This window comes from Cibotium barometz, chromosome 44 (genome assembly GCF_041138505.1).
Source record: "Cibotium barometz isolate CiBa-2024 chromosome 44, ASM4113850v1, whole genome shotgun sequence".
NCBI lineage: Eukaryota > Viridiplantae > Streptophyta > Polypodiopsida > Cyatheales > Cibotiaceae > Cibotium > Cibotium barometz.
This window is the reverse complement of record NC_141089.1, coordinates 18666198-18690380: the sequence shown is the minus strand read 5'-3', so window position 1 is coordinate 18690380 and position 24183 is coordinate 18666198. Positions and strand designations below refer to the sequence as shown.

At 46.6% G+C, this 24183-nt stretch overlaps 1 protein-coding gene across 1 annotated transcript in view; it reads right to left on the bottom strand.

The window, feature by feature from the left end:
- Nucleotides 1-458: 458 nt before the first annotated feature.
- Nucleotides 459-24183, bottom strand: part of LOC147613031 (uncharacterized) — a 39207-nt gene continuing 15482 nt past the window's right edge. Inside the window, exon 2 of the mRNA XM_086782325.1 lies at nucleotides 459-3136. Within this exon, the coding sequence (XP_086638451.1) occupies nucleotides 1262-3136 (1875 nt within the window). The 3' untranslated portion in view covers nucleotides 459-1261. The remainder of the gene's footprint in view (nucleotides 3137-24183) is intronic.

The following is a 24183-nucleotide window of genomic DNA, read 5'->3' as shown; positions in this document are numbered from 1 at the left end:
TAGAGCTTGAAGACCTCAAGGGTTACGAACTCGGCCATTGAAAAGATCCTCGACAGTTGTGACTACCAAGTAATCTCTTTTGGATGTGTTTCAAGGAGAATTAAGCTGAGCCATAACATACATGTCATGTGTACACACATGCACACGCGTGTATATGTGTATGCGAGTGTGCGTATGAGAGAGAGAGAGAGAGAGAGAGAGAGAGAGAGAGAGAGACAACTTCTAGAAATGTGGCTTAATCTCTAGAATCAATCTAAAAAGCTAACCATTCTAAATCCTATAAATTAACACACAAACTTGCATACAATTATGAATCAAAGAGATCAATCCCAAGACTTACTCAAGACTTACCTTAATTCTTAATCACTTTTCAATGTTAGCCCTTAACAATTGGAGGGTGTACCTTCTTTCATAAACTGATGTGTGTACTCATTGGACAGCCCATGATTTGCCTCATCTTTAGTTCATAAGAGTCTATTCTATTAACAAAGAGTAAAACCTTAAACTCCAACAGACAAGGCTTAAACTGCTATGAAATTCCTATCCATGTCTCTACTAACAATCTTTCAAATCATTACCTCCATCATACATAACATAGATTTTGTGGTAGTTCTTTTTTAGCAAAGGTAGATGCCCCAACAAGCAAAAAGAGCGTTGGATTTGTACCACAAGGTCATTGCTGTCACATTTTGAGAAATTTTCATACCTTGTTAGACCCACAGTAGATACCAAAGCCAGTGCAAGAATCCATCATGCAGAAATATATTTAGAGATGTCTCCCAAGGTCTGATGATAGGCACTTATGAACATCAACCAATGCCCTCAAAGGGAGATTTACAAAAGGCACATGCCTCTCAAAATAATTTGCTCTTTTTCATTTCAAAGCCCTCTTGACACTTGATTGTGGAAATAAGATAGGAGGAGATTCAAAGAGCATCTTCTATGCTTGCATGCCACATGTTGCTACAAATGGTTGATAATTGACAATTCACAGCATGCCATTATTTGTTTGGGGAACAGCGGCAATTCCAAATGCGAGATCATAATAAAAGAGAATAGGGAAACTATGCAGGCATGGTGCAAAGTTTGAACTTTTGCAAGCTTTCCAAGAGATTGAACAGTGAACATATGAAACTGTAAAAGCTTATGTATACATTTAAGTGTCACATGCCTTCTGAAGGTGGTCCCCCAATGGCTTCCAATTTGCACATGTACTTTTGAGTTGTATGGTTAACAACACCCTGTTCCTGACACCTCCAGATCATCTATTGCAAGCCAACTTGAGACCATCAGCACACCTGTCTGCATTTTCCAGGGCTTCTTCGCCATGTTGCATAGACAATGCAATGTGTTCATCAGGTTGCAAACCGGCCCTTAGCATGTCATTATAAAGCTTTCTGCTTTGCAACAAGTCTCCAGCTTTAACATGCTCCCATAGCAGCAAAGCATAGAGACTCGAAGATGGTACATAATTAGCGAATCGCATATCGTTAAACAATTTCATTGCATCCGAAAGGCTCGTCTTCATAATTAAGGGGATAATCTGTTCATAAATTTCAGCAGTTGGTGAACAATGCTGCCGCTCATTCATAAGCTTAAAGGCACCCATAGCACATGAAAACCTTTCCATAGACATATACATTTTGATGATTATTTCAAAGGCTTCCGGTGACTGCAAGTCCATCTTTATCATGTCAAAGAAAAGACTCTCACAAGCTTTGTAATCATTTACCATTGTATAGGCATGCAATAACATACAATAAAGCTTTGGTGAGGGCGACATTCCACACACCCGCATGTCTTTGATGATGTCCACGGCAAATCTCCAGTGACCCTTGTCTACACAAGCTTGAAAAGCTGACTCATAACAGGTAGGCCCCACCTGTATCCCGTCTCCCTTTGCCTCTTTTATAAGGGCTAGCAACTCATTGAGATAACCCGCATCCCTATAGCATGCCACCATTGCCCGATAGATGCCAGGGTCGAGTTTCCCCCTTATACTTCGAAAGATAAGTTGAGCTTGTTCCACCCTTCCTACTCTCCCATATGCATGTATAACAGAGGTGTAAACAGGTAAATCGATCATGACCCCTGCCTGTCTCATCTCCTCAAATAGCTTTTCTGCTTTGTCGGCATGCCCATGATCCGCGTACAAGCCGAGAAGGTTAGTGAAGCATTTAGCATCCGGTTTGATGTCCCGCATTTTCATTTCTTTCAAGAGTTGCTCTGCAATCTCCAGGTTGTTCATACCTCTACATGCAGAAAGGGCCAATTTGAATGACCAAAGATATGTGTTCATGGGTATCTCCTTGAAGAGAGAAAGGGTACTGCCGTACATTCCAAGCTTATTACACATCTTCATCAGTTTCTCATAAGTAGAAGAACATGGTGAAAACCCTACTTTTCTCATTTTCATGAACCAATCCACATACCACTGCATTCTTGTAGCACTGTAAGGCTGCTTTGAGCCACTTTCACGACCAGACACCAACAATCTCTGAAACTGGCTATCATCCAAAGCCATCTTCTTCCTCAACATGTCTTCCATGACAACATGCAGCTCATCCCATATGTCCACCGACGATTGCATACATGTGATAAGGCGTTCCAAAACTGCCCCATATATAGACTTATTGGGAATGTAGTAGGACTGCTTCCTAAGCCACTTATAGAAAGCATAAGCAGATGACGGGGACTTCAAAGTGGTCAATACATGGACAGCATCCGGGACAGTGAGTTTCATTTTAAATTTCTCCAACTGTGCATCTTGTTTAGAGTCCAATGTTTGAACAATTTTTACTGCAAATTTTGATACCTTATCTCTGCTTGTGGGTGCTAACAACTCCACATAAGTAAGCCACTCACTGAGGGGGGTCTGGGCCTTTGGCTCAAAGGAGAGTTGATTATGAAGCAGAGTTTGCCATACTGACGATACATTACCCTCTGCAGCGGCGGAGTACGTTGACAAAGGAGGCCCTTTTCCACTCGCTCTGGCTACAATTTTCCCAAGGACAAAGCCAATGCCCACAAGTGAGTTGTCAGCATGTGACGAGAAAACACCGATACGACGATCCTTTTCCACAAATGGCTCGTTCAGAACATCATTACCGAGCTTAACGCCAAATGAGTTGTTAACCTGTGATGACAAAACGGTAAGATGATCAGCCTTAAGGACCCTATTTCACAAATGGGTTGTTGAAATCAGTACGCATTATGAACCATAGAGTCCTTTTGTATAAGAAGTTTTGGATGTGATGGGAAATCAGTAAAGGGAATTGATGAAAACATGCAGCCACATGGAGTAGTGTCACATCAGTGACACAGCAGAAAGACTTAAATATAGATTAACACTAAACACAGGAGAGATTAACGCTAATCAAATTAGAAAGACACAATACAGAACGAGAGAGAGACCTAATCTACTATATATTTCCAAAGCAAGCCATACTTACAATGATAATCTTGGATCTCCACATATATCTATCTACTGATGTATTCAGATCAGCTAGGGCAATTATGACCCCAACAAGTCATCAAAAAAACCTTTTCTGGTGTTCATATTGTGCCCAACTTTGTGTCCCAATAATTGGTCCATGTTCAAGACGCCTATTGGGCTGCCAAAACAGCCCCAAACACGCCATACTTTGCCACCTACTTTGCCTAGAAGGCAGCTGCAAGTACGAAACATGTCCACGTGGCATTCACATGGGTGATGCATGTGACAAGAGGGAAAGAAAATGGAAATTGAAATGGCGGGTCTTCAACTTTATAAAGTATATATGAAAAATGAGCATGGGGAAAAACAAGAAATAAAACAATTCTTTGTCAAGTGGTTTGATAGAGCTAGAGCATCCTGTGACCTCGACAACACCACCCCCCTTCCTTCCCGCCCCCCCCCCAGGGCCCTGACGCATCTGAATGCCCTCTCCCCTTCGTGCCAACACCCCCTGCCTTCCTCCCCTACACAAACCCTCCTAGCAGCCGTTCCAACCACCACAACTCAAGCCGCCCTCAACTGCCTTTATTCAGAAGTGGACCTCCAACATCCTGAATGGCCTCCTTGGAGGCCACAACTGTCACGTGCACACTCTTCTGAGTGTGACGTGGCAAGTGTCACGTGGACATGCTTCTATCCATTGGCCACCCCAAAGGTAAGAGTACATGGCCGGATTCATGTGTTTGTAAGGGCTATTGTGCCAGATCATTGTAATATTATCTAGGTGCCAAATGAACAGCCTAGTGTGGACAAAGTTATTGGGTTATTGTGTGAACACACTTAGTTGGACATTATTATTAGGGTTGGTAGAGTTGGTAGCCAACTCACCAACATTAGACACTGTAAATATGAGTCTTTGATCAATTGGTCATCATTGAGTCATTGAGAGCTCAGGAGCAGTGCTCCCATTGAGTATCTCTATTCAGCATTGTATATATTTCATGTTAGTAATACATGGCAGATAAGGTCATCTCTCTATTGTGAATTGAACATGAAGAAAAGCAGTTTGAACATGGGTTTAAGTCTTTGATTAGGCACTAATCGCAACAATCAATCAATTCATAAACACGCTTCCGCAAGCACCCATGTTACAACAACCTTGATTTGCAAGTTCCTCAGCACACCCAACCATGGCGAGAGTCGACACCTTTTGCAAGCTGCCCTTATCAACTAGCACACATGCATAATCGCCATCTTCCTGTGCAATAGGTACACATCCAAATTGAATTTGACTCAGCCTCCCTCGTTGAGAAGATCATTTCACTGATCCACGTTCCAAAATGGAGCACCCATGTGTATTTTGCCAAGTGGAGACATGTCACGTGCATCCCGCACTTGGATGCCACGTAGACATTTCTGTACAGAAGGTGTAGGACCTAGGATGGTGAACTGGTCCCATATGAGCCCAGTCCGGGACGAGTCAGCCAGGGATCCATCTCAATTGTCCGAGGTCAGGTGTGCACTGTCCTGCACATGAAACAGTGCCAGTCCGCGTTGTGAGTCGCCCTCTGGAATGATGTCAGTGACTCTGTGTATCTGGTATGGTACCGGATGCCAGATCAATGAGTAGTTAGTGTTTAGGACAAGGGGCCAGCCCATAGGGCTACCCCAAGTCGTAGTGTGGGCATGGGGATGGTGTAAAACCACCCCCATGAGGGCCACGAAGGCCCTGGCTATACCCACCACCCATGGGTAGGCCATGGGGGGGCTGTAGGACACCCCGAGGGGCATCCCTAGCGGACTGCTTGTCCAGCTCTTGGAGAGGTTTAAGGCAAGTATGGGGCAGCCCATACAGGCTGCCCAGCCTCCAAAACGGGGGGCATTCAGTGCCCAGCCTCCTAGGCAGGAGGCGCCGAAGTGCCCAGCCCTATTTCCCATGCGTTTAAGTGCCCAGCCAAGCAACAAAGGGATGCGTGCATTGGTATTTATTGCTGTATTTAATGGTATTTATTGCTGTATTTTCTCAGTCGTGGGACATTTATGGGCTGGCCGACTGCTGTAGTACTAGCCGACTGCTCATGATTGGGTAGTATAAAAGGAGATGCCCACAATCCCATTCATTCATCTCATTCTCCACCAAGAGCTCAAGCATAAGAGGCTAGACAAAGCCAAGAGGGTGCTAAGCAAAGGGGTGAAGGATTCAGGTCAAGGGCAAGAAGGTCCAAGATTGCTGTATTTTCTTTCAGATTTCTCATCATTCTAATAAAGCAAATACACCATCCGTGGTAGGGGCCCTACAGAGGGTGATTTGGACCCAATACTGTGTCCTCTCCATCTCTCCCTCTCTCTCTCTATTTTCTGCACATCTCCTTTCAGTTTGTGCGTTAATTTCCGTCGCGAAAAGAGTGCTGAATTCTGAGTATTGAAGTTACCGATTCTTCTCCGAAGCTTTCACATATTACAGTGGTATCAAAGCCTACTTCAAGTACAAAGACTCGGCAAAGAAACCAAAATTTTTTCTCGCTCGTGTGGTTGGTTTTTAGACGCCGGTGGACTACCCCTTTCGGAGTGACTCTTGTCCCTCGAAGGACAGTTGGTTTTTAGCCTCCGGAAGCCTCCGGACGTCTCCCACACAGATAGTGGATGGTCAGATTGCGTTCCAGAAAGGAATTGCATTTTCCTGCTATGGCGAGCTTCGATGACGAGAGAGACCAAGAACCATGGGACAGAGTGCACCAGGCAGCCCAGCTAGGGCACCAGGCTTGAGTGTCACAGACATGTTCGAGCAGATGATGCGAGCAATCGCAGAACAGACAGCCAAGTTGGATGAGCAAAAGGCGCAGATCTTGGCTCTGGAGGAGCGTACCCGCTCTCCAGCGTCGCGTTTTCCATCTCCTCCTCCCTCTCCTTCCGTATCCCAGATACCAGATCCTCAACACAGGGACCCTCTCGCGGGGTCACAGCCACAGCCAAGCTCTTCGCTTGAGTTGCAGATGCGTGCATTGGAGATCCGACAACGAGAAGACGAAGCCATGCCACGCGTGGAACACGAGCGTTACCTCAGAGCTTTGGACACCAGATTGACACCGACGGCACCCTCGAATCATTTTCCCGAGAAAATGAACTTTAGTAAGTATAATGGTAAACTCGATCCCACAACTCTTTATTCATGGTTACATCAATTTGAAGCTTACTTTGCCGCAGTTAGGAAAACAGATACTGACAGAGTGATCTTAGCCAATTGGTACTTGGAAGGTGAGGCCATTCCTTGGTGGACTCAGTGGGCTCATGCCCACACCAGAGCAGGTATGGCAGCTTATGTGTGGGACGAGTTTGTCCGCGACCTTAAGCAGCGGTTTCTACCGCCCCACTACCTTGAGCGACTCAAAGACGAGTTCAAGGGAGCGCGTTAGAACGCGCAACCAGTCCTTCAGTTTGCCAATAGAATTTCGACTTTATGTCTGCAATTAGGCTTATCTGATACGGACAAGAAAGGACAGTTTTTGTATGGCCTGGACACGCAAATCCAATGGGAGGTGCGTATGTTTAGGCCAGCCACCTTTGAGGACGCACTCTCGCTTGCGCAAAGTGCAGAAATGAAACATAATGGTGGCAAGCCCAAGACTTCCCAGCCGGCTTCTCCCAGGGCTACCGCCTCGGGGGGCAAAAGCCGTAACCAGACGGGGTCTTCCCCAGGACAGAGCCCGGAAGCCTTTGGCTCCAAGAACTCGAACAATGCGTCAAAGCTTACTCCATACCAGAAAGCGGAGGCAAGCAAGACAGGTGGCAAGTTGAGTGCTAAGGAGCTTCCTCAGCACAAGGAGAAGGGGAGATGTTGTTAGAAATCATCTCCTGTCTTAATCAGACACCAGGGCTTCTGTTGTGGGTGTGCCCGCCCTGTATAGGTGTTTTATCATTTTCCTCACTCCCCGTATTTTTTCCCCAATTTTTCCCATTTTTGCATGGTGCCGATGGATGCCACATGTTGACAGGATCCCCTGGTGCTAGCCGACTGCACCTCATGTGCTCCTGGTGGCTGGCCGACTGCCTATGATGCAATCGTGGAGGTTTTGATGCTGGCCGACCTGTTTTGTACAGTCGTGGAGATATTTTTTGCTAGCCGACTTGCTTTATGCAATCGTGGAGAGCCCTCAAGCGCTGGCCGACTAGGCCCCATGTTCCTCACCATTTTCTCATTCAGTTTTGTACGGGATCTTGTGTATAGAGAAGAGTTTACACGCCTATCTCTCAGTGTTTCTTGTGCTGTCTATTTTCTGCACTCTACTTGCTCTTGTGGACCCAAGTTTGGTTATCATTTCCGCTGCGTATTTTGACATGGTATCAGAGCCCTAGGCTCTTGATAGATCTTGGGAGTTTTCTGAGCAAGTGGGGGATAGGTAAGTTGCTGATTGGTGGACTGTTTTGGACTGTTCGGGAAGAGAAATTGCAAGAGTAAGGCGGGCTAAGGTGCTGGACAGCCACTTGCAGGTTTAGAGTTTTCTTTTTCCCACCCACCCACCGACCCTTTTTCAATTTAATCCCCGCCATGGTTAGTTAGTACGAAAGGTACGATACGGTACGGTACGATAAAATACGGTACTAATTGGTACCTTAAAATTTTTGAGATACGGTACGATATTAGTACGTTTTTTTAAAAAAAATACTTCCTAAACTTAAAAATTGTAGACAAGAAGTTACAAAATAGTAGAACCATGAACATAATGTCATCATGCCATTAGAGTACAAAATTGCTACAAAAGGATAGGCCAAAAACTCATGGCATGGGCGACCGCCAACATGCGTACATACATGATACAGTATACTACATACTACAATACATCATCGATGGACTAGAAGGAGATAGATGCCCAATGCCTAGATAGCTATAACATATCAAAAGTCTACCTCATCACCAACATCTACATGATCATCAACATGATCACTACTAGAGTGTCCATCAAGAGAGTTCTCTGAAGAGGACTCTTCGAAGGTGGACGAGACACTCTGGGGATCATTCTCGCTAAGTAGGTTGCCATCATCATCAAACAAGGGCTCTCTAGGCAGTGGGGTATCATCATGAGGGGGCAATGGAAGCTCACTATAGAGCTCCATGAAGATTGCCTCCTCCTCCTCATCAGGCAATATGATCGCTTACCTAATATGGCAATGGCAAGTGCACACGCTCCTGACAAACAGCTTCCTATAGGCTGCAAAGGGCGATGAATGGCTCTCTAGAAGACTGAAATCGCTCCACGCAACAACAACAACAACAACACCACCACACCAAACCCCCCCAAAAAAAACGTGCGGTATCGTACGAATCCGTACGGTACCGCACCGTACGGCAGGTACGTACGATTTCAGTCGTGCGACGTACGGAACTAACCCTGATCCCCGCGATGGCAGATTTGTTAGAGATGGCTGAGAAGCACGTGAAGATCCCGACTCGCGCCACCTTCCCTGTGGACCGTCAGTTAGACAGGAACAATTACGGCATCTGGAAGGTTATGATGGAGTCTGTACTGGAGTCATATGACCTTGTTGATTTCATCGTCATCGGGGTTCCACGGCCGGAAGCAGAGGAAGGGGAGGTACTGTCGATGAAGAAGGACCGGGAGGCATAGGCACAGATATGGGATCGTGTCAACGCCAAGGTCCGGTCATTTATTTTCCTCAACTGCACACCACAAGTGATCAATCATGTAAAGCACGATGCTGGCCAGAGGCATATGGCAGCACTTGGCTTCTCTTTATAACAGGGTATCACCCATGAAGAGGATCTCCTTGGAAGTGCAAATGCGGGTTATGAACCTTGCAAAGTCCTCGACGATGCGGGAACACATTAACAAGCTGCAGGCCATTCAGCAGGAAGTCCTCCAAGCTGGGAAGGAGATATCATCTGAAGACATGGCCATCACTTTGCTATCCCACTTGCCTGCTCAGTATTCTGCTTTCTACTCCTCATTGATTACGAGTGGCAAGCTCAGCACCATTACCTAGGAGGAGCTTGTGCCAATGGTCTTGGACCAGGAGGAACGTTTCACGAACCCTCCTCATAGCGGCGGTTCGGAGGCCTTAACTGGCCAACGGTCGAAAGGCCGGAATAACAACAAGGGCAAAGGGAAGGCTTCACCGGAGAAGTCTTCTGAGAAGAAGCCTGACTCAGAACGAGAGAAGCTGAAGGCCGAAAGATCCTGCAATGATTGTGGCGAGAAAGGCCACTATTGGAGGAAGTGTCCTAAGCGGACTGGGAAGAGTGTTGATTCCTCAGCCTCAGCTGCAAAGAAGCCTGCATTTGTGCACTTAGAGATGATGGACTCCAATGCTTCATCATCTTCAAGCGAGGAGGCAGTTGGCTTCACCGCGAAGGATACCCGGGAATGGATTCTTAACAGTGGTGCTTCCAGGCATATGACTCCGTCCCGTGACTTCTTTTTGGATCTGAAACGGCAGTCAGGTAGCATCTTTATTGGGGCGACAACTCCACTATTCCGATACATAGTGAGGGCCAGATGGAGATTATTCCCGATAGCAAGGGAGGCAAGCATGCTTCCTGTGTTCTTTATGTCCCTGCTCTGGGTTTTCATCTTCTGTCAGTGCATGAAGTATGCAAGACTGGCTTTCGGGTGGAATTTGAGGAGCATTCAGTTGCTCTACGGGACCGTGAGACTGGCCAGGTTGTTTGGGAAGGCGATGTGGAGAATGGTATCTACAAGCTCTCTGCACTCTCCTCATTGACAGTGTTCTCAGGTCGGAGATTTGTGGCACTTTCGTTTTGGCCACTTAAATGTGGATGCACTTCGGCGAGCTTTCCGAGACCAGATGGTGGTTGGCTTGCCAGATGTTAGCAGTAGGCAAGGGCGTTGCAGTTCTTGCTTACGTGGTAAGCAGCACAGGGAATCCTTTCCGAAGCAGGCTTCTAGGTGGGCTTCGAAACCATTGGAGTTGATTCACACTGACTTGTGTGGACCTCAGCAGACACCATCTTTGGGAGGATCTCTCTACTTTATGCTGCTCCTTGATGATTGTACCACATTCACGTGGGTCTACTTTCTTTCCCAGAAGGACCAAGCTTTTGCACGGTTCAAGGATTGGCACGTGATGGCAGAGAAAGAGTCTGGATTTCAGGTAAAGACTCTCAAGGCTGACAAAGGAGGTGAATTCTCCTCGGCTGTATTTCTCAGATTTTGTGCAGATCATGGCATCAAGAGGGAACTGGCCAATACAGGATCGCCTTCGGAGAATGGAGTTGTAGAGCCCAAGAACGAGACTGTGGTGGAGATGGCGAGGACCATGCTGGAGCATCGTGATCTTCCTCGTCCACTTTGGGGAGAGGCTGTGGCAACGGCTAACCATACCCTCAACCGATCTCCGACGACTTCAGTACCTCGTATGACTCCATTTGAGGCATACTTTGGCAGGAAACCTGATGTCTCGCACTTCCGTGTTTTTGGGAGTGATGCGTATGCACATATTCCGAAGAAGCAGAGGGGGAAGCTTGACTCCAAGTCCCGCAAGCTTGTATTTGTGGAGTATAATTCTCTTTCCAAGGGATACAGATTGTATGATCCAGACAGGAACGAGATTGTTGTCAGCCGGGATGTGGTCTTCGACGAGCATGTTCCAGTATCCACTGTCGAGGAGCCGCCACTTCTTGGAGATCCAAGGAGTCTGACGATGATTCCCAGACCATTATTCCAGTTGATCAACCTCAGTCAGTACAGGAGGTTGAGCCCGCAGCTGGAGTAGAGCCCCCGCAACCACAAGAGGCTCCATGATCTGTTCGAGTACCTAGGTGGTTGTTGGACACTCTTCGGGAGTCGGGTGTCACGGAGTTACCCTCCGAGTGGACCACAGAGGACGGCCCTCGAAGATCACACAGAGTCCGAGATAAAAGCAATACAACGGAGCTTCTTCAGGTGAACTATGCTCTGATGTCTCGTATTATGTGGGACAAAGAGCCCACTTCCATCAAGGAAGCCCTTTCATAGGATACTTGGAGGAAAGCCATGCAAGTGGAACTTGATGCAATCGAGAAGAACAACACATGGGAGTTGGTACCGAGGCCGTCGAAACGGTCAGTCATTGGTGTCAAATGGGTCTTTAAGACCAAATATGCGTCTGATGGGTCGGTGGACAAACACAAAGCCAGACTTGTGGCTAAAGGTTATGCTCAGCGAGACCAGGCATCGACTACGAGGATACCTTTGCACCGACAGCACGGATGTCCACGATTCGGACTGTTCTTGCCCTTGCTTCTTCTCAGAGGTGGCCCGTGTATCAAATGGATGTAAAATCTGCGTTCCTTAATGGTGACCTGCAGGAGGAGGTGTATGTTGAGCAGCCTCCAGGCTTTGTTGTTCCAGGATCAGAAGGGATGGTTTACAGGTTACGTAAGACCTTGTATGGTCATAAGCAGGCTCCCAGGGCTTGGAATCAGAAGATTGATTCTTTCTTTATTCGGACTGGATTTCAGAGATCGGTTGCAGATCCTAACCTGTATCTCTTTCGGGAACGTGGCATGGTTACGATAATCATCCTTTATGTGGATGATCTCATTCTCACCGGCGGTCATGTGGAGCACATTGGTGTGACGAAGGCTGCCTTGTCAAAGGAGTTTGAGATGACCAACTTAGGCTTACTCCACTTCTTTTTGGGATTGGAGATCTGGCAGACCCAGAGGGGGTTTTTTGTCTCTCAGCAGCGGTATGTTCATGAGTTGCTTGAGGCCTTTGGGATGGAGAACTGCAAGCCTATTACTTCGCTGATGGACCCAAACACAAAGTTAACCGTTACTGATCCTTGTGAGCCAGTTGATGCCTCGCAGTACCGGAAGTTGGTTGGTTCATTGATCTGGTTGCTGAACACCAGATTGGACTTGAGCTTCTCCGTGGGGCTGTTGAGCTCTTTTATGCAGACGCCATTGAAGTCTCATTGCGGCGCAGGATTGCGGATCTTGCGGTATCTGCAGAGTACGAAGGATCTAGGACTCTTTTACACAGGAGGGGATGGAGTCGGACTCCAAGGTTGGAGTGACTCAGATTGGGGAGGAGATCCAGACACGAGGAGATCTACTTCAGGATACAGTTTTACCCTCGGCTCAGGAGCAGTTTCTTGGAGCAGCAAGAGGCAGCCAACTATTGCCCTCTCTTCGACAGAGGCAGAGTACCGGGCTGCTTGTGGTGCTGCTTGCGAGGTTGTGTGGTTGCGGAGGTTGCTAGGCGAGATTGGTTTCCACAGAAGGAGCCCACAGTCATCCAGTGCGATAACCAGAGTTGTATAGCTATTGCTCGGAACCCGGTCTTCCATGCCCGGACCAAGCACATAGAGATACAGTATCACTTTGTACGTGAGAAGATCTTGGCTGGTGACATCTTGCTCCTTTATTGTTCGACGAAGGACAATGCGGCAGACCTCTTCACGAAGTCTCTACCTCAGGCTACGCTCAGGCAGCACTCCAGCTCCCATGGGTTGATTGCACAGCCAGGAGCTGAGAGGGGGTGTTAGAAGTCATCTCCTGTCTTAATCAGAAACCAGGGCTTCTATTGTGGGTGTGCCCACCCTGTATAGGTGTTTTATCATTTTTCCTCACTCCCCGTATTTTTTTCCCAATTTTCCCCATTTTTCCATGGTGCGGATGGATGCCACTTGTTGACAGGAGCCCCTGGTGCTAGCCGACTGCACCTCATGTGCTCCTGGTGGCTGGCCGACTACCTATGATGCAGTCGTGAAGGTTTTGATGCTGGCCGACCTGTTTTGTACAGTCCTGGAGATATTTTCTACTAGCCGACTTGCTTTATGCAATCGTGGAGAGCCCTCAGGCGCTGGCCGACTGCATCCATGGGGCATATAAATAGGCCCCATGTTCCTCACCATTTTCTCATTCAGTTTTGTACGGGATCTTGTGTATAGAGAAGAGTTTACACGCCTATCTCTCAGTGTTTCTTGTGCTGTCTATTTTCTCCACTCTACTTGCTCTTGTGGACCCAAGTTTGGTTATCATTTCCGCTGCATATTTTGACAGATGTTTCTTTTGTCATACAAACGGACATACTTCTCGGGATTGTCCGAAGAAGCCTCCAAAGCCCGCCGCCGCCGCCTCCACAGCTTCCGTGGTGAGCTCAGCTCCCACATAGTCCCCAGCGGCTACCCCTAGTTCTTCAAGCCCCGGTACTTCAGTTGGAGCAATTATTAGCCGGGAGCTCGAAGATAAGCAGAAGGGCGCCCATGACCAGGAGTATGAGCGCAAAGAATTGCTCAAGTCCTTTGGCTACATAGGTGGCCAGAGAGTCGTCGTCTTGTTTGACAGCAGCAGCACAAAGGATGTGGTCATGGAACAGACCGCTAGGCGTGCCCGTTTTGAGCTGACTTCGGTGGACAAACAGGTTGAGGGTTTTAGCACAAGCATGACAACGAGCGTTAAGTATGAAGCTCTAGGTGCTAAGTTAGTGATTCCGGGCGGCATAAAGTTTGTGCGTGACTTTATGGTTGCCCCTCTTGTAGGAGCAAACATAATTTTGGGTATTCAGTGGTTTTACCAGATCTGCAAATCAGTAGTTCTCTCCTCCTTGCTGAGCACCAGAAAGCTCCAAGCAATCTCCTCTGCTCGTGCCAAGCTCAAGGCTCCATAGCCGAGCTTCTTCTTTGCGATGAAGACGACTCCGCACACCCGCAAGCGCACACGCGCGCATGCGGCACACCGGGCTTTGATACCAGTTGAAGGGGACCGGGGCGGAGCACACACACAAGAGAGAGGGGGAGAGAGAGAGACACGATGTAGTGGGGAGTACCAAAGTAGTAGTACTGTGAGCCCTCCCCTTATTCACTATATGTAAATGAATAAGTGTGTACACATGTGGGCGCCCGGACACGGGAGACCGCCCGGACGACACAGGGACCTTTAACCCCAACAAGGTACGTAGCTTTCTGGGGTTATGTTCATATTACAATCGCTTAATAAGGTATTTTGCTATGATTGCCACGCCTTTACATGATCTCACGAAGAAGAAAGCCTCTTTTAAATGGACCTCAAAGGAGCAAGATACCTTTTTGCAACTCAAGAATGCTATCATATGTGGATCCGTCTTGATTATTCCCGACTTGCAAAAGCCATTCACAGTGAATCAAGAAGGTCACACAGTTGCATATGAGAGCCGTCGATTGCATGATGCCGAGCTTCATATGGACATGTATGAAAAAGAGCTCTTGGCTGTAATTCATGCCTTAAAGATATGGAAACATTATCTTCTTGGGACTAAATTTGTAGTCAAGACAGATCATCAAAGCTTGAGATATTTTCCATCTCAAACAAAGCTTTCGGAGAAGTAGATGAGAATGCCAAACTTTCTTTCCATGTTTCATTTTCAAATTGTACATACTCCGAGAAAGCTGAATGTAGTGGCAGATGCATTGTCCAGGAGGCCTTATGTGGCTGCAGTTTCAGTGGCCTCTCATGGGGACTTATCTGCCATGCGAGATTTGTATCAATTGGATGTTGATTTTTGTCATATATGGACTGATTTGATGGCTAGTCACTCACATGCCTCTTATGTGATCAAAGAAGGTTATCTTATGAAGGATAACTGCTTATGTGTGGTGAAGGATATGCGTCCAAAGGTTATGGAGGAATGTCATGCTCCACCTTATGCTGGTCATAGAGGTATCATGTGTCACCAACCTGGACCTTTCCCAGTATGAAAGGGGTCTGGTGGACTCCAGGATGTCTGAATATTTGGAAAGTACAAGCTTTGGGAATGGGGGATTATCCTAGAATACAAAGGACCACACTCCTATAATTTAGGAGAGTTGCTATTTTTGGCCCGACTCCAATGGAAATTCTGTTGGCGTCGTTATACCTGGAATTGAGCACACCGTTGAAGGCTTCCCTAATGATGGCTACACTCTTTCTCTCTCACTTGAAGGCTGCCCATGAAGAATACCGGCTGTTGGGGACTGTTTTGGAGGCTTCCATCGCGAAGAAATACTGAAGGCAAGGGTATTTAATCATTTATTATGATTTCTAGTCATTGTACTTGTTGTACCAGCCTTTTTACCTGCTGTACCAGCCATTGTACTACTTTTGAAGAGCTCGTGGGTTTACTCTTGCAGGAAGAGCAAACAAGAGCAAACATATCGAGCAACCGTGGTGGAGAAAAGGCATTTACAGCCAAGGATAAGGGTAAAGCAAAGAGCTTTAAGCATGGGGGACAACAGTCTAGCAAGGCTGGTCATGGACAGCCCTCTTCTAGTGGTGAAAAGTCTGACAAAGGGGATGCAAACAAGCCCAAAAAGAAGGGCAAATGTCACTACTGCCATAAGCCTGGACACTACATCAGTGAATGTAGGAAGCGGATTGCAAAAGAGAAAAAGAAAGAAGCAGGCAATGCAGTAGCAGACTCTTCGGATGACAAAGCACCGCAATCAGCTAATGTAATCCAGGAAGAGTACACTTTTTTGGTCACATGCACTAGTGACACACCAGGTGCTTCAGACACTGATATGTCTTGCATTGCATCTGACAGACAGAATGCATCATGGTATTTTGATAGTGGTGCTTCGAGCCACATCACTTCATGCAAAGATGTATGTCAGCACTTGGTTTATGCTTCAAATGGCCGCACTGTATCATGTGCAGATCATACCACATATCCAGTAAAGGGAATTGGTAATGTCATACTTATTGCAGCCAATGGTGCCAATATATGTATGAAAAATGTATTGTATGTTCCAGGAATAAAGAAAAATCTGCTCTCCGTCTCGGCCATAAACGACCAAGGTTTAAAGGTTGAATTTGAAGATGGGAAGTGTTTGGTAAAAGACCCATCAAAGGGTTATGAAATAGTCACTTCTGGAACACGATACAAAGGCTTGTATAAGCTGGACAGCTATGACAAGCGCACTTATGATGTAAATACAGTGGCTGCCCACACTCCTGCTATGCATGATGCAGAGCTATGGCATGCTCGTTTTGGGCATGTAAATTTTCAGAGTTTGATGCTTTTGCAGAAGCATCATATGGTTGATAATATGCCGCCTCTTGAGTCTCCACCAAGACATGTATGTGAGGGGTGTATTTTGGGAAAGATGCAACGGAAACCATTCCCCAAAGATGGAGCTGTTAGAGCTGAAATAGCAATGGCTGAAAATATGTGTGCATGTAAAGTCCAAACACTCCGCTCAGATAGAGGTGGAGAATACATGTCAAATGCATTCAAGGATTATATGCTTCAAAAGGGCATCAAACACCAATGTACTGTGCCTTATACACCGCAACAGAATGGTGTAGCTGAGAGGAAAAATAGATCTCTCATGGAGATGGCAAGATGCATGGTGAAAGCACAAAAGTTGCCTCACAAATTTTGGATGGAAGCTATAATGTGTGCAACTCATGTGTTGAACAGGTGTCCAACAAAAGCTTTGAAAACCATAACACCATTTGAGGCTTGGTATAGCCGAAAGCCAACAGTGGATTATATGCGTACATTTGGGTGTTTGGCATATGCACATGTGCCAGAACAACTCCGAACAAAGCTTGATGACAAAGCAATTAGATGCATTTTTGTGGGCTACAGCAATGAAAGCAAAGGATACCGTCTTTATAATCCAACTACACGAAGGATTTTTGTGAGTAGAGATGTGGTATTTGCTGAAAATTCAGAACAGCCCATGGTCAGCTTGTATAAAAGCAATGATACAGGCATACAAGACATGTTTGATGGACTTTTACCCATTGCAATTAGGGGGGATTCAGATCAGCCAGCCCCTACACAAGAAAATCCACATGTAGAACATGTGGACCAGCCAACCATTCAGCCCCCTTCTGTAAAAGAAGTGGAAGATCTTGTCAGGGAAGAGCAAACAGCCATAGACACAGCCAAGTCAGTGCCAAGATGGTTGCTGAAAACTTTGCAAGAAAGCAAACTTGCAGCTCCACTCACAGGTAGAACAAGGGCTAGTTCCAGCCATGCTTTGAATGTATATCGTGGGGAGTCTGCATTCGCAATGGGTGGTCTCTTTGATTCAGAAGAGCCTTCTTCTTATGAAGAAGCACATGAGAATGAGCATTGGTTGCAAGCTATGCAAGCTGAAATTTCTTCTATCATGAAGAACAATACATGGGATCTTGTAGAATTGCCTAAAGGCAAGCATGTAATTGGAACAAAGTGGGTGTACAAAGTCGAAAGAAAGTCTAATGGTACTATTGACAGGTACAAAGCAAGACTTGTGGCTAAAGGCTACTCCCAGAAAAAGGGAATAGATTATGAAGAGACTTTTGCTCCTACTTCGAAAATGACCACAATAAGATCTGTGATTGCATTGGCTGCCCATAAAGGATGGAAAGTGCATCAATTGGATATCAAAACTGCATTCTTAAATGGGGATTTACAGGAGGAAGTATATGTAAATCAGCCCATTGGTTTTGTAGTTCCTGGTGAGGAACATAAAGTATGCAGGTTGCACAAAGCATTGTATGGGTTAAAACAAGCTCCAAGAGCTTGGTATGATAAGATACATGCTCATCTAACCAGCCAAGGTTATGAGAATAGTCCAACTGAAAGCACATTATATGTGAAGAAAACCGATGCCGATATTCTCATAGTCATCTTGTATGTAGATGACATGCTCATTACAGGTACAAGCAAAGCACAAATTTCAGATTTCAAAGCTGATTTGAAAGCTGAATTTGATATGTCAGATTTGGGGCCTTTACACTACTATCTCGGCATACAGTTTATGCATATAGATGATGGCATTGTTATGCAGCAAACTAAGTACATAAAAAGTTTGCTAAAAAGGTTTCACATGGATGAATGTAAGCCCATTTCTACTCCGGTAGAACCAGGTGTACGGCTTACTATGCATGATATTGGAGAGCCTTTTGATGCCGGCCTTTATAGCCAGGCAGTGGGATGCCTCATTTACTTGTGTAACACGAGGCCAGACATATCTTTTGGAGTGTCTTTGTTGAGCAAATTCATGCACAGCCCAGGCACAAAGCATTGGCAAGCAATCAAATGCATTTTTCGATATCTTAAGGGTACCCTGGATCTTGGTTTGTTCTATCCCAGGGGGGGCAGCTTGCAGCTTTATGCATACAGTGATTCAGATTGGGCTGGTGATTATGATACCAGGCAATCTACCAGTGGGAATTGTTTTTTTCTTGGCAGCTCATGCATATCTTGGTTGAGTAAAAAGCAACCCACTGTTGCTACATCTACTTGTGAGGTTGAGTACAGGGCAGTCTTTACAGCTACAGTAGATTGTGTATGGTTGAGGAGACTATTGGCTGATCTTCGTGAGTGTCAGCAGACACCCACCACCATTCTCACTGATAGCCAGAGTGCTATGGCCGTGGCACGAAATCCAGTATTTCATGCACGTACCAAGCACATAGAGATTCATTATCACTATGTCAGAGAGAGGCTACATGCAGGGGAGATCAGTTTATCTTATTGCCCTACACAGGATAATGTTGCAGATCTATTCACAAAGGCTTTACCTCGAGAAAAGTTTGAAGCTTTTCGCAAAGCTTTGGACTTACTCTCATACAGAGAGTGATCTGCTACCTTGTACAGGTTTACACTTCCACTACAGGGGGGATTTGTAGGCATATGCTCACTTATGGTAGTGCTATGTGTGAACAGGGCTTAACCAAGGGCACTTTTCCCATGTGGTTTTTCCCCTTGGACATCAAGTGTGAAAGGACACATATAATATTTTGTAGTTCTATATTATATGGATGTGGCACACATGCAAGGGTTGACTTGCATTTTGTGGATACCACACTTTTGGCTCTCTCTCTCTCTCTCATTTCTGTGTGTGAGCTTCTCAACCTTGCACCTAACCCTAATGTGCAGGTTTGTGTGTGTGATTTGTAGGCATATGCTCACTTATGGTAGTGCTATGTGTGAACAGGGCTTAACCAAGGGCACTTTTTCCCATGTGGTTTTTCCCCTTGGACATCAAGTGTGAAAGGACACATATAATATTTTGTAGTTCTATATTATATGGATGTGGCACACATGCAAGGGTTGACTTGCATTTTGTGGATACCACACTTTTGGCTCTCTCTCTCTCTCTCATTTCTGTGTGTGAGCTTCTCAACCTTGCACCTAACCCTAATGTGCAGGTTTGTGTGTGTGAGTGTGTGAGTCCAACACCCAACAATAAGACCAGGCGTTTCCAGGCAAGTATATGCGATACCAGACCCAGTGGAAAGCCAATCCTCCAGGCGTTTCCGGGCATGTACACAAAGGCACAAGGCCCAGCGGAAAGCCAAGTCCTCCAGATATTCCGGGCATGATAACAAGTCCCAGCGAAATATCATATCCAACTATACAGCATGACACGTGTCAATCAAATGCATAGGCACATTCCATAAGCCATGGACACCAATCCAATATGTACATAGTGTGAAAGCAAGAGTGAACCATTCGGGTGGCCAAATGGTGACATTCCCCCGTGCTTCTAAACAGTTGTCCGCAACTGAAATGCATCCAAATATGTCTGAAGCACATGCGGGCAATCTTTGAAGAACTCTTCATCTACCCATTTAGCATCAATGGGAAGATAGTTCTTAAACTTCACAAGGTAACGCCTCACAACTTTGCCTGCAAGCTTGCGTTCCTTGTGATACACAATCTGCTCTGGCGGCTGCAAGATCTCCTCAAGCTCATCCACTTCTGGTGGATCCTCAATGACCATTTCACTGGGCTCCGGCCCTACATACTTGCAAAGGAGACTCACATGAAAAGCATTGTGTATGTGCCAATGACTAGGTAATGCCAATCTGAAAGCCACTTCATTGATCTTCTCGATCACTCGAAAAGGCCCATAATACCTGGTTGCAAGCTTAGGATATGCACCCTCTTTGCCAGGCCTCTTTGCAAGTCTTGCTTTCTCAAAGTTCAGCAATACCCAATCATTCTCTTTAACATCCAATTGCCTTCTATGCTTATCGGAAGCCTTTTTATGCTTGTCTTGTGACTTCGCAATGGCTGTCCGCACCTGAGCAAAAGCAATATCCAAGTCTCTTACATACTCATCAGCTGCAAATATCTCATCCTTTGTGCGAAGGATGGGTGGCAAAACCACCTTACCATAAAGAATCTCAAACGGGGCCCTTCCCGTAGATGCATGCACTGTGTTGTTGTATGCAAATTCCACAAGCGGTAAGTACTTCTCCCAAGAAGACTTTTGATCCGCCACATGACATTTCAAGAGATCCAACACGGCTGAATTTGCAGCCTCACTTTGCCCATCCGTTTGAGGGTGATAAGCTGATGAGAAGTCCAATTTGGTGCCCATATTATCAAATAAGGCATGCCAAAAGAGACTTGTAGTCCTGGGATCTCTATCCCCCACAATGGACTTCGGCATTCCATGATGTTCTAACACTTGTGCAAGATATATTTTAACCATATGCTCAGCTTTGATGGTCTTTTTGACCGGCAAGAAATGAGCTTGCTTGCTAAACCTGTCCACAATTGTCCAAATTGCATCATTACCCTGTTGGGTACGTGGCAAGTTCATAATGAAATCCATTGTAATACTTTCCCATGGCTGCGTGGGAATAGGCAATGGTTGAAGCAAACCTGGTGCCTTTTGCCTATCAAATTTGACCCAGGGTTTTTGGATACATCTATATTCCTATTTGGTGGGTTTTTGGATTGAGGGGAAGCGGCAGCTGATTCGAGAAATCTATTACAGGAAGGAAGGAAGAACAAGATTGAGGATTGCAGACAATCGGAGTGTGTTATGTAGTTTCGTAGTATTTGCAACTATGATTGGGTCTATGTTTTGGGTAAGCCTGACGTCCGACCCTTTGCTTGCTTTCTAGGTCTTAGGAAGGAATGCCTTCCTCTCCTCCGGATGATAGGTGGTGCTATCGGGAGAGTAATGGAATCCCCCTCCACTGTTGCTTTTGGTCATGGACGGCTGGGATTCCATCCCTTCATATATGCATTGCTTTCTCAGACTCAGTGCCTCACACCATTTCACTCCCTAGTCTGCGGGGGCCCGGGGGACCCGATTTTGCAGAGAGTTGAGTACTTTGGTCCTATGCCAATGTTTCATATGTTGCCAAATGGGATACCTCACCAGAGTTTGCCCTCGTTGGCAGTCCAGGAGGCCGCCTCCAATTGGCCCACCCCCCCGCGGGCCCCAGCTTAGATCCTCCCCAAGGGGTGGGCAAGATAGGTCCCCAAGTACTAGAGCACCGGGCCTCGACCTTAGGTGAGACCAGCGCAGGAGAGTGGCAGATCGCCGGCCGACTTCGAGAGGAAAGCGGCGCACCAGGCTAGGAGGATACAGTTGTGTTAGAGAACCATTTCAAGCACTTATCTCAGCAACCCCCCAATGCTGATGGGCCCTCCTTAGTTCCTTCGAGGAACCTACCTGTAGTGGGACCGACCCCACCCCCATCCCCATCCCCCTGCAAGTGAACCCTTCTACCCCCATCCCATCCCCCTCTTTTCCGCCTCTCCAGAGCACTCCTGCCACCCTCCAACTGTGCCTAACCCGATGCGGAGACAGCTGACCAGCTCAATCTGCCATTTGATTCATCGTTATTCGGAGCCGGTAGATGACCATCACTGCCTCTCTGGTAGGGTGTTGGGGCAGCTAGTTGACTACAGTTTTTTCCGTGCCTCTCCATTGAGGGAGCTAGTATGTTCGAGGAGACGGTGGCTCCCATTTGCATATGGGTCGTGTTATACCATTCCAGACTATCCACCCCAGAGAGGCGTGATGATCTTCTGCCTGAGTGTAGCACAGGGACGGACTGGAGCACCAAGTCAATGTCCACCACTATACAGGGGTAGGCCATAGAGCTTTTGCATCATCTGCACAACTTGTGTATCATGGATGTGTTTACGCACGTTTGGCCTTTGCCTTTGCGTATCACTGATGTTCTCCAGCCTGGAGGTGTTGCTTTTTATATTTTTTCATGTTTCAGTGGCAGTACTATTTTCCCCCTCCTACAAATACCTGCACTGTGACAAGGGAAGTCCAAAGTATGCATACTCCAGGGCTCGAACAAAGTGGATTCACATGGAGGCCAAGATATGTGCCCATCTGGCGTGGCTTCGCCCCAACACCAACCATGATTACTCTCCATCGAAACCCATGCCCAAGGCTCTTCAAGTGGAGGGTAGTTTCGACAGTTCTGCTTCCCACCGTTCTTAGTTATACAGAATGTTTCATGGAACATTCAGGGTCTGGGGGGCCCATAGTTCTTTCAGAGGTGTGGTGTCCTTAGAGAGGAGTTCCATAGAGCAGTAGCTGGAGGACCCATTGACATTCTCTTCACTCAAGTGCACCATCTTTTAGAGGGACGTACCCGCCGATGCAAGAAGATCTTGCAGGGCAAGAGTCACAACTTCTAGTCCCACTCTTTTGGTCCCTCTGGGACACAAGGTGGAGTATGCATTTCCATTAGTGAGCAGCTTTCACGGGCAGTGGTTGACCCAGGCACCATTGTCACTGGACAAGCTCAGTGGGTGACCATCAGGATTGGAGAGGATTGTGTGGGCTTCCTAAATGCATACGGTGTACGCGCCGAATGTTGCACCAGGCAGAGCCAGTTGATGATAGACTCAGAGGTGGCACGGCTACAGTATCGGATACGGAGTACTTGGCATGGAAGGAGTTGATTCTTGCTCTCAAGGGACAGGACCCTTGGCATCTTCTAGAGTTTGGATGCAGTCCTAGGAGGAGTACTGGCCCGAACCTATCCAAATTAGATCAGTTCTATGTAGATGAGTGGGCTTGTGGTTGTGGTGGCATGATTAGTATTTTGGTTAGCTCTACTTTTTCTGACCACACTGGTTATTCTCTTCGTGGACGACCCTTGGAGGCAGGATAAACATGTGAGTACCCGAATTCCAAATAGCCTCATCCAGGACCTTGAGATTTGCAGTAGGATAAAGGGAATTTGGGAGAGGCGAGATTTTCACTCAAGAGAAGCCACAGGCACCCTAGATGCAGGCCTTGGTGAGATTAGCAGTCTATTATAGGAGGTAGCGTAGAGTAGATTGGCTGGCTTCCAAGAGCAAGAGAGGCATATTCGCAGGGGTCTTGCTTCTCTACAACAGCTTCAGGAGAGTGCACCAGATAGCCTGTGCATTGAGAGTCAGCTAGCTATTGCACGTACAGTGTTCAGATCCATAGAGAAGCTGTGGGTGGAGTACGGATACCATGTAAGATCCTCTTTTTGGACACAGGTGGAAGACATGATCATTGGAGATTTATTTGAGATTGCAGGGCCACACAGATGAAGAGAGGGCATCCGCCACAGGTTGCGAGGCCCAGATGGATCCATTGTTATATACCCCCTCATGTGAGAGCCATCACCACAGATTCCTTCAGCATTCTTCACATGGTGCCCTCATTTCCTCAAAGGTGCTGGATGCGCGAGCGGGTGTGGCAGCATATGAGAGAGGTGGCCCCTCGCGCTCTTAGGACTTTGCTCTTGACCCCCTTCACATCAGAGGAGTTGGCAGAGGCTATGACGGCATTACCTAGGGGCAAATGCTCGAGAGAGGACGGACTTCCAGCCTCCTTATTGTTAGAAATTGTGCATCTCAGTGTTATGAGGCTTTCACTATTTATTGGGTATTTTATTTATTTTCTCCTAATTTAGGAAGTCATGAGCAGTCAGCCAACTCACTCTCATCACTATAAAAGGAGTCTCTCATATTCACTTGATGTAACCAATCCAAGCACAACACACTACTTGCTGGCTATTG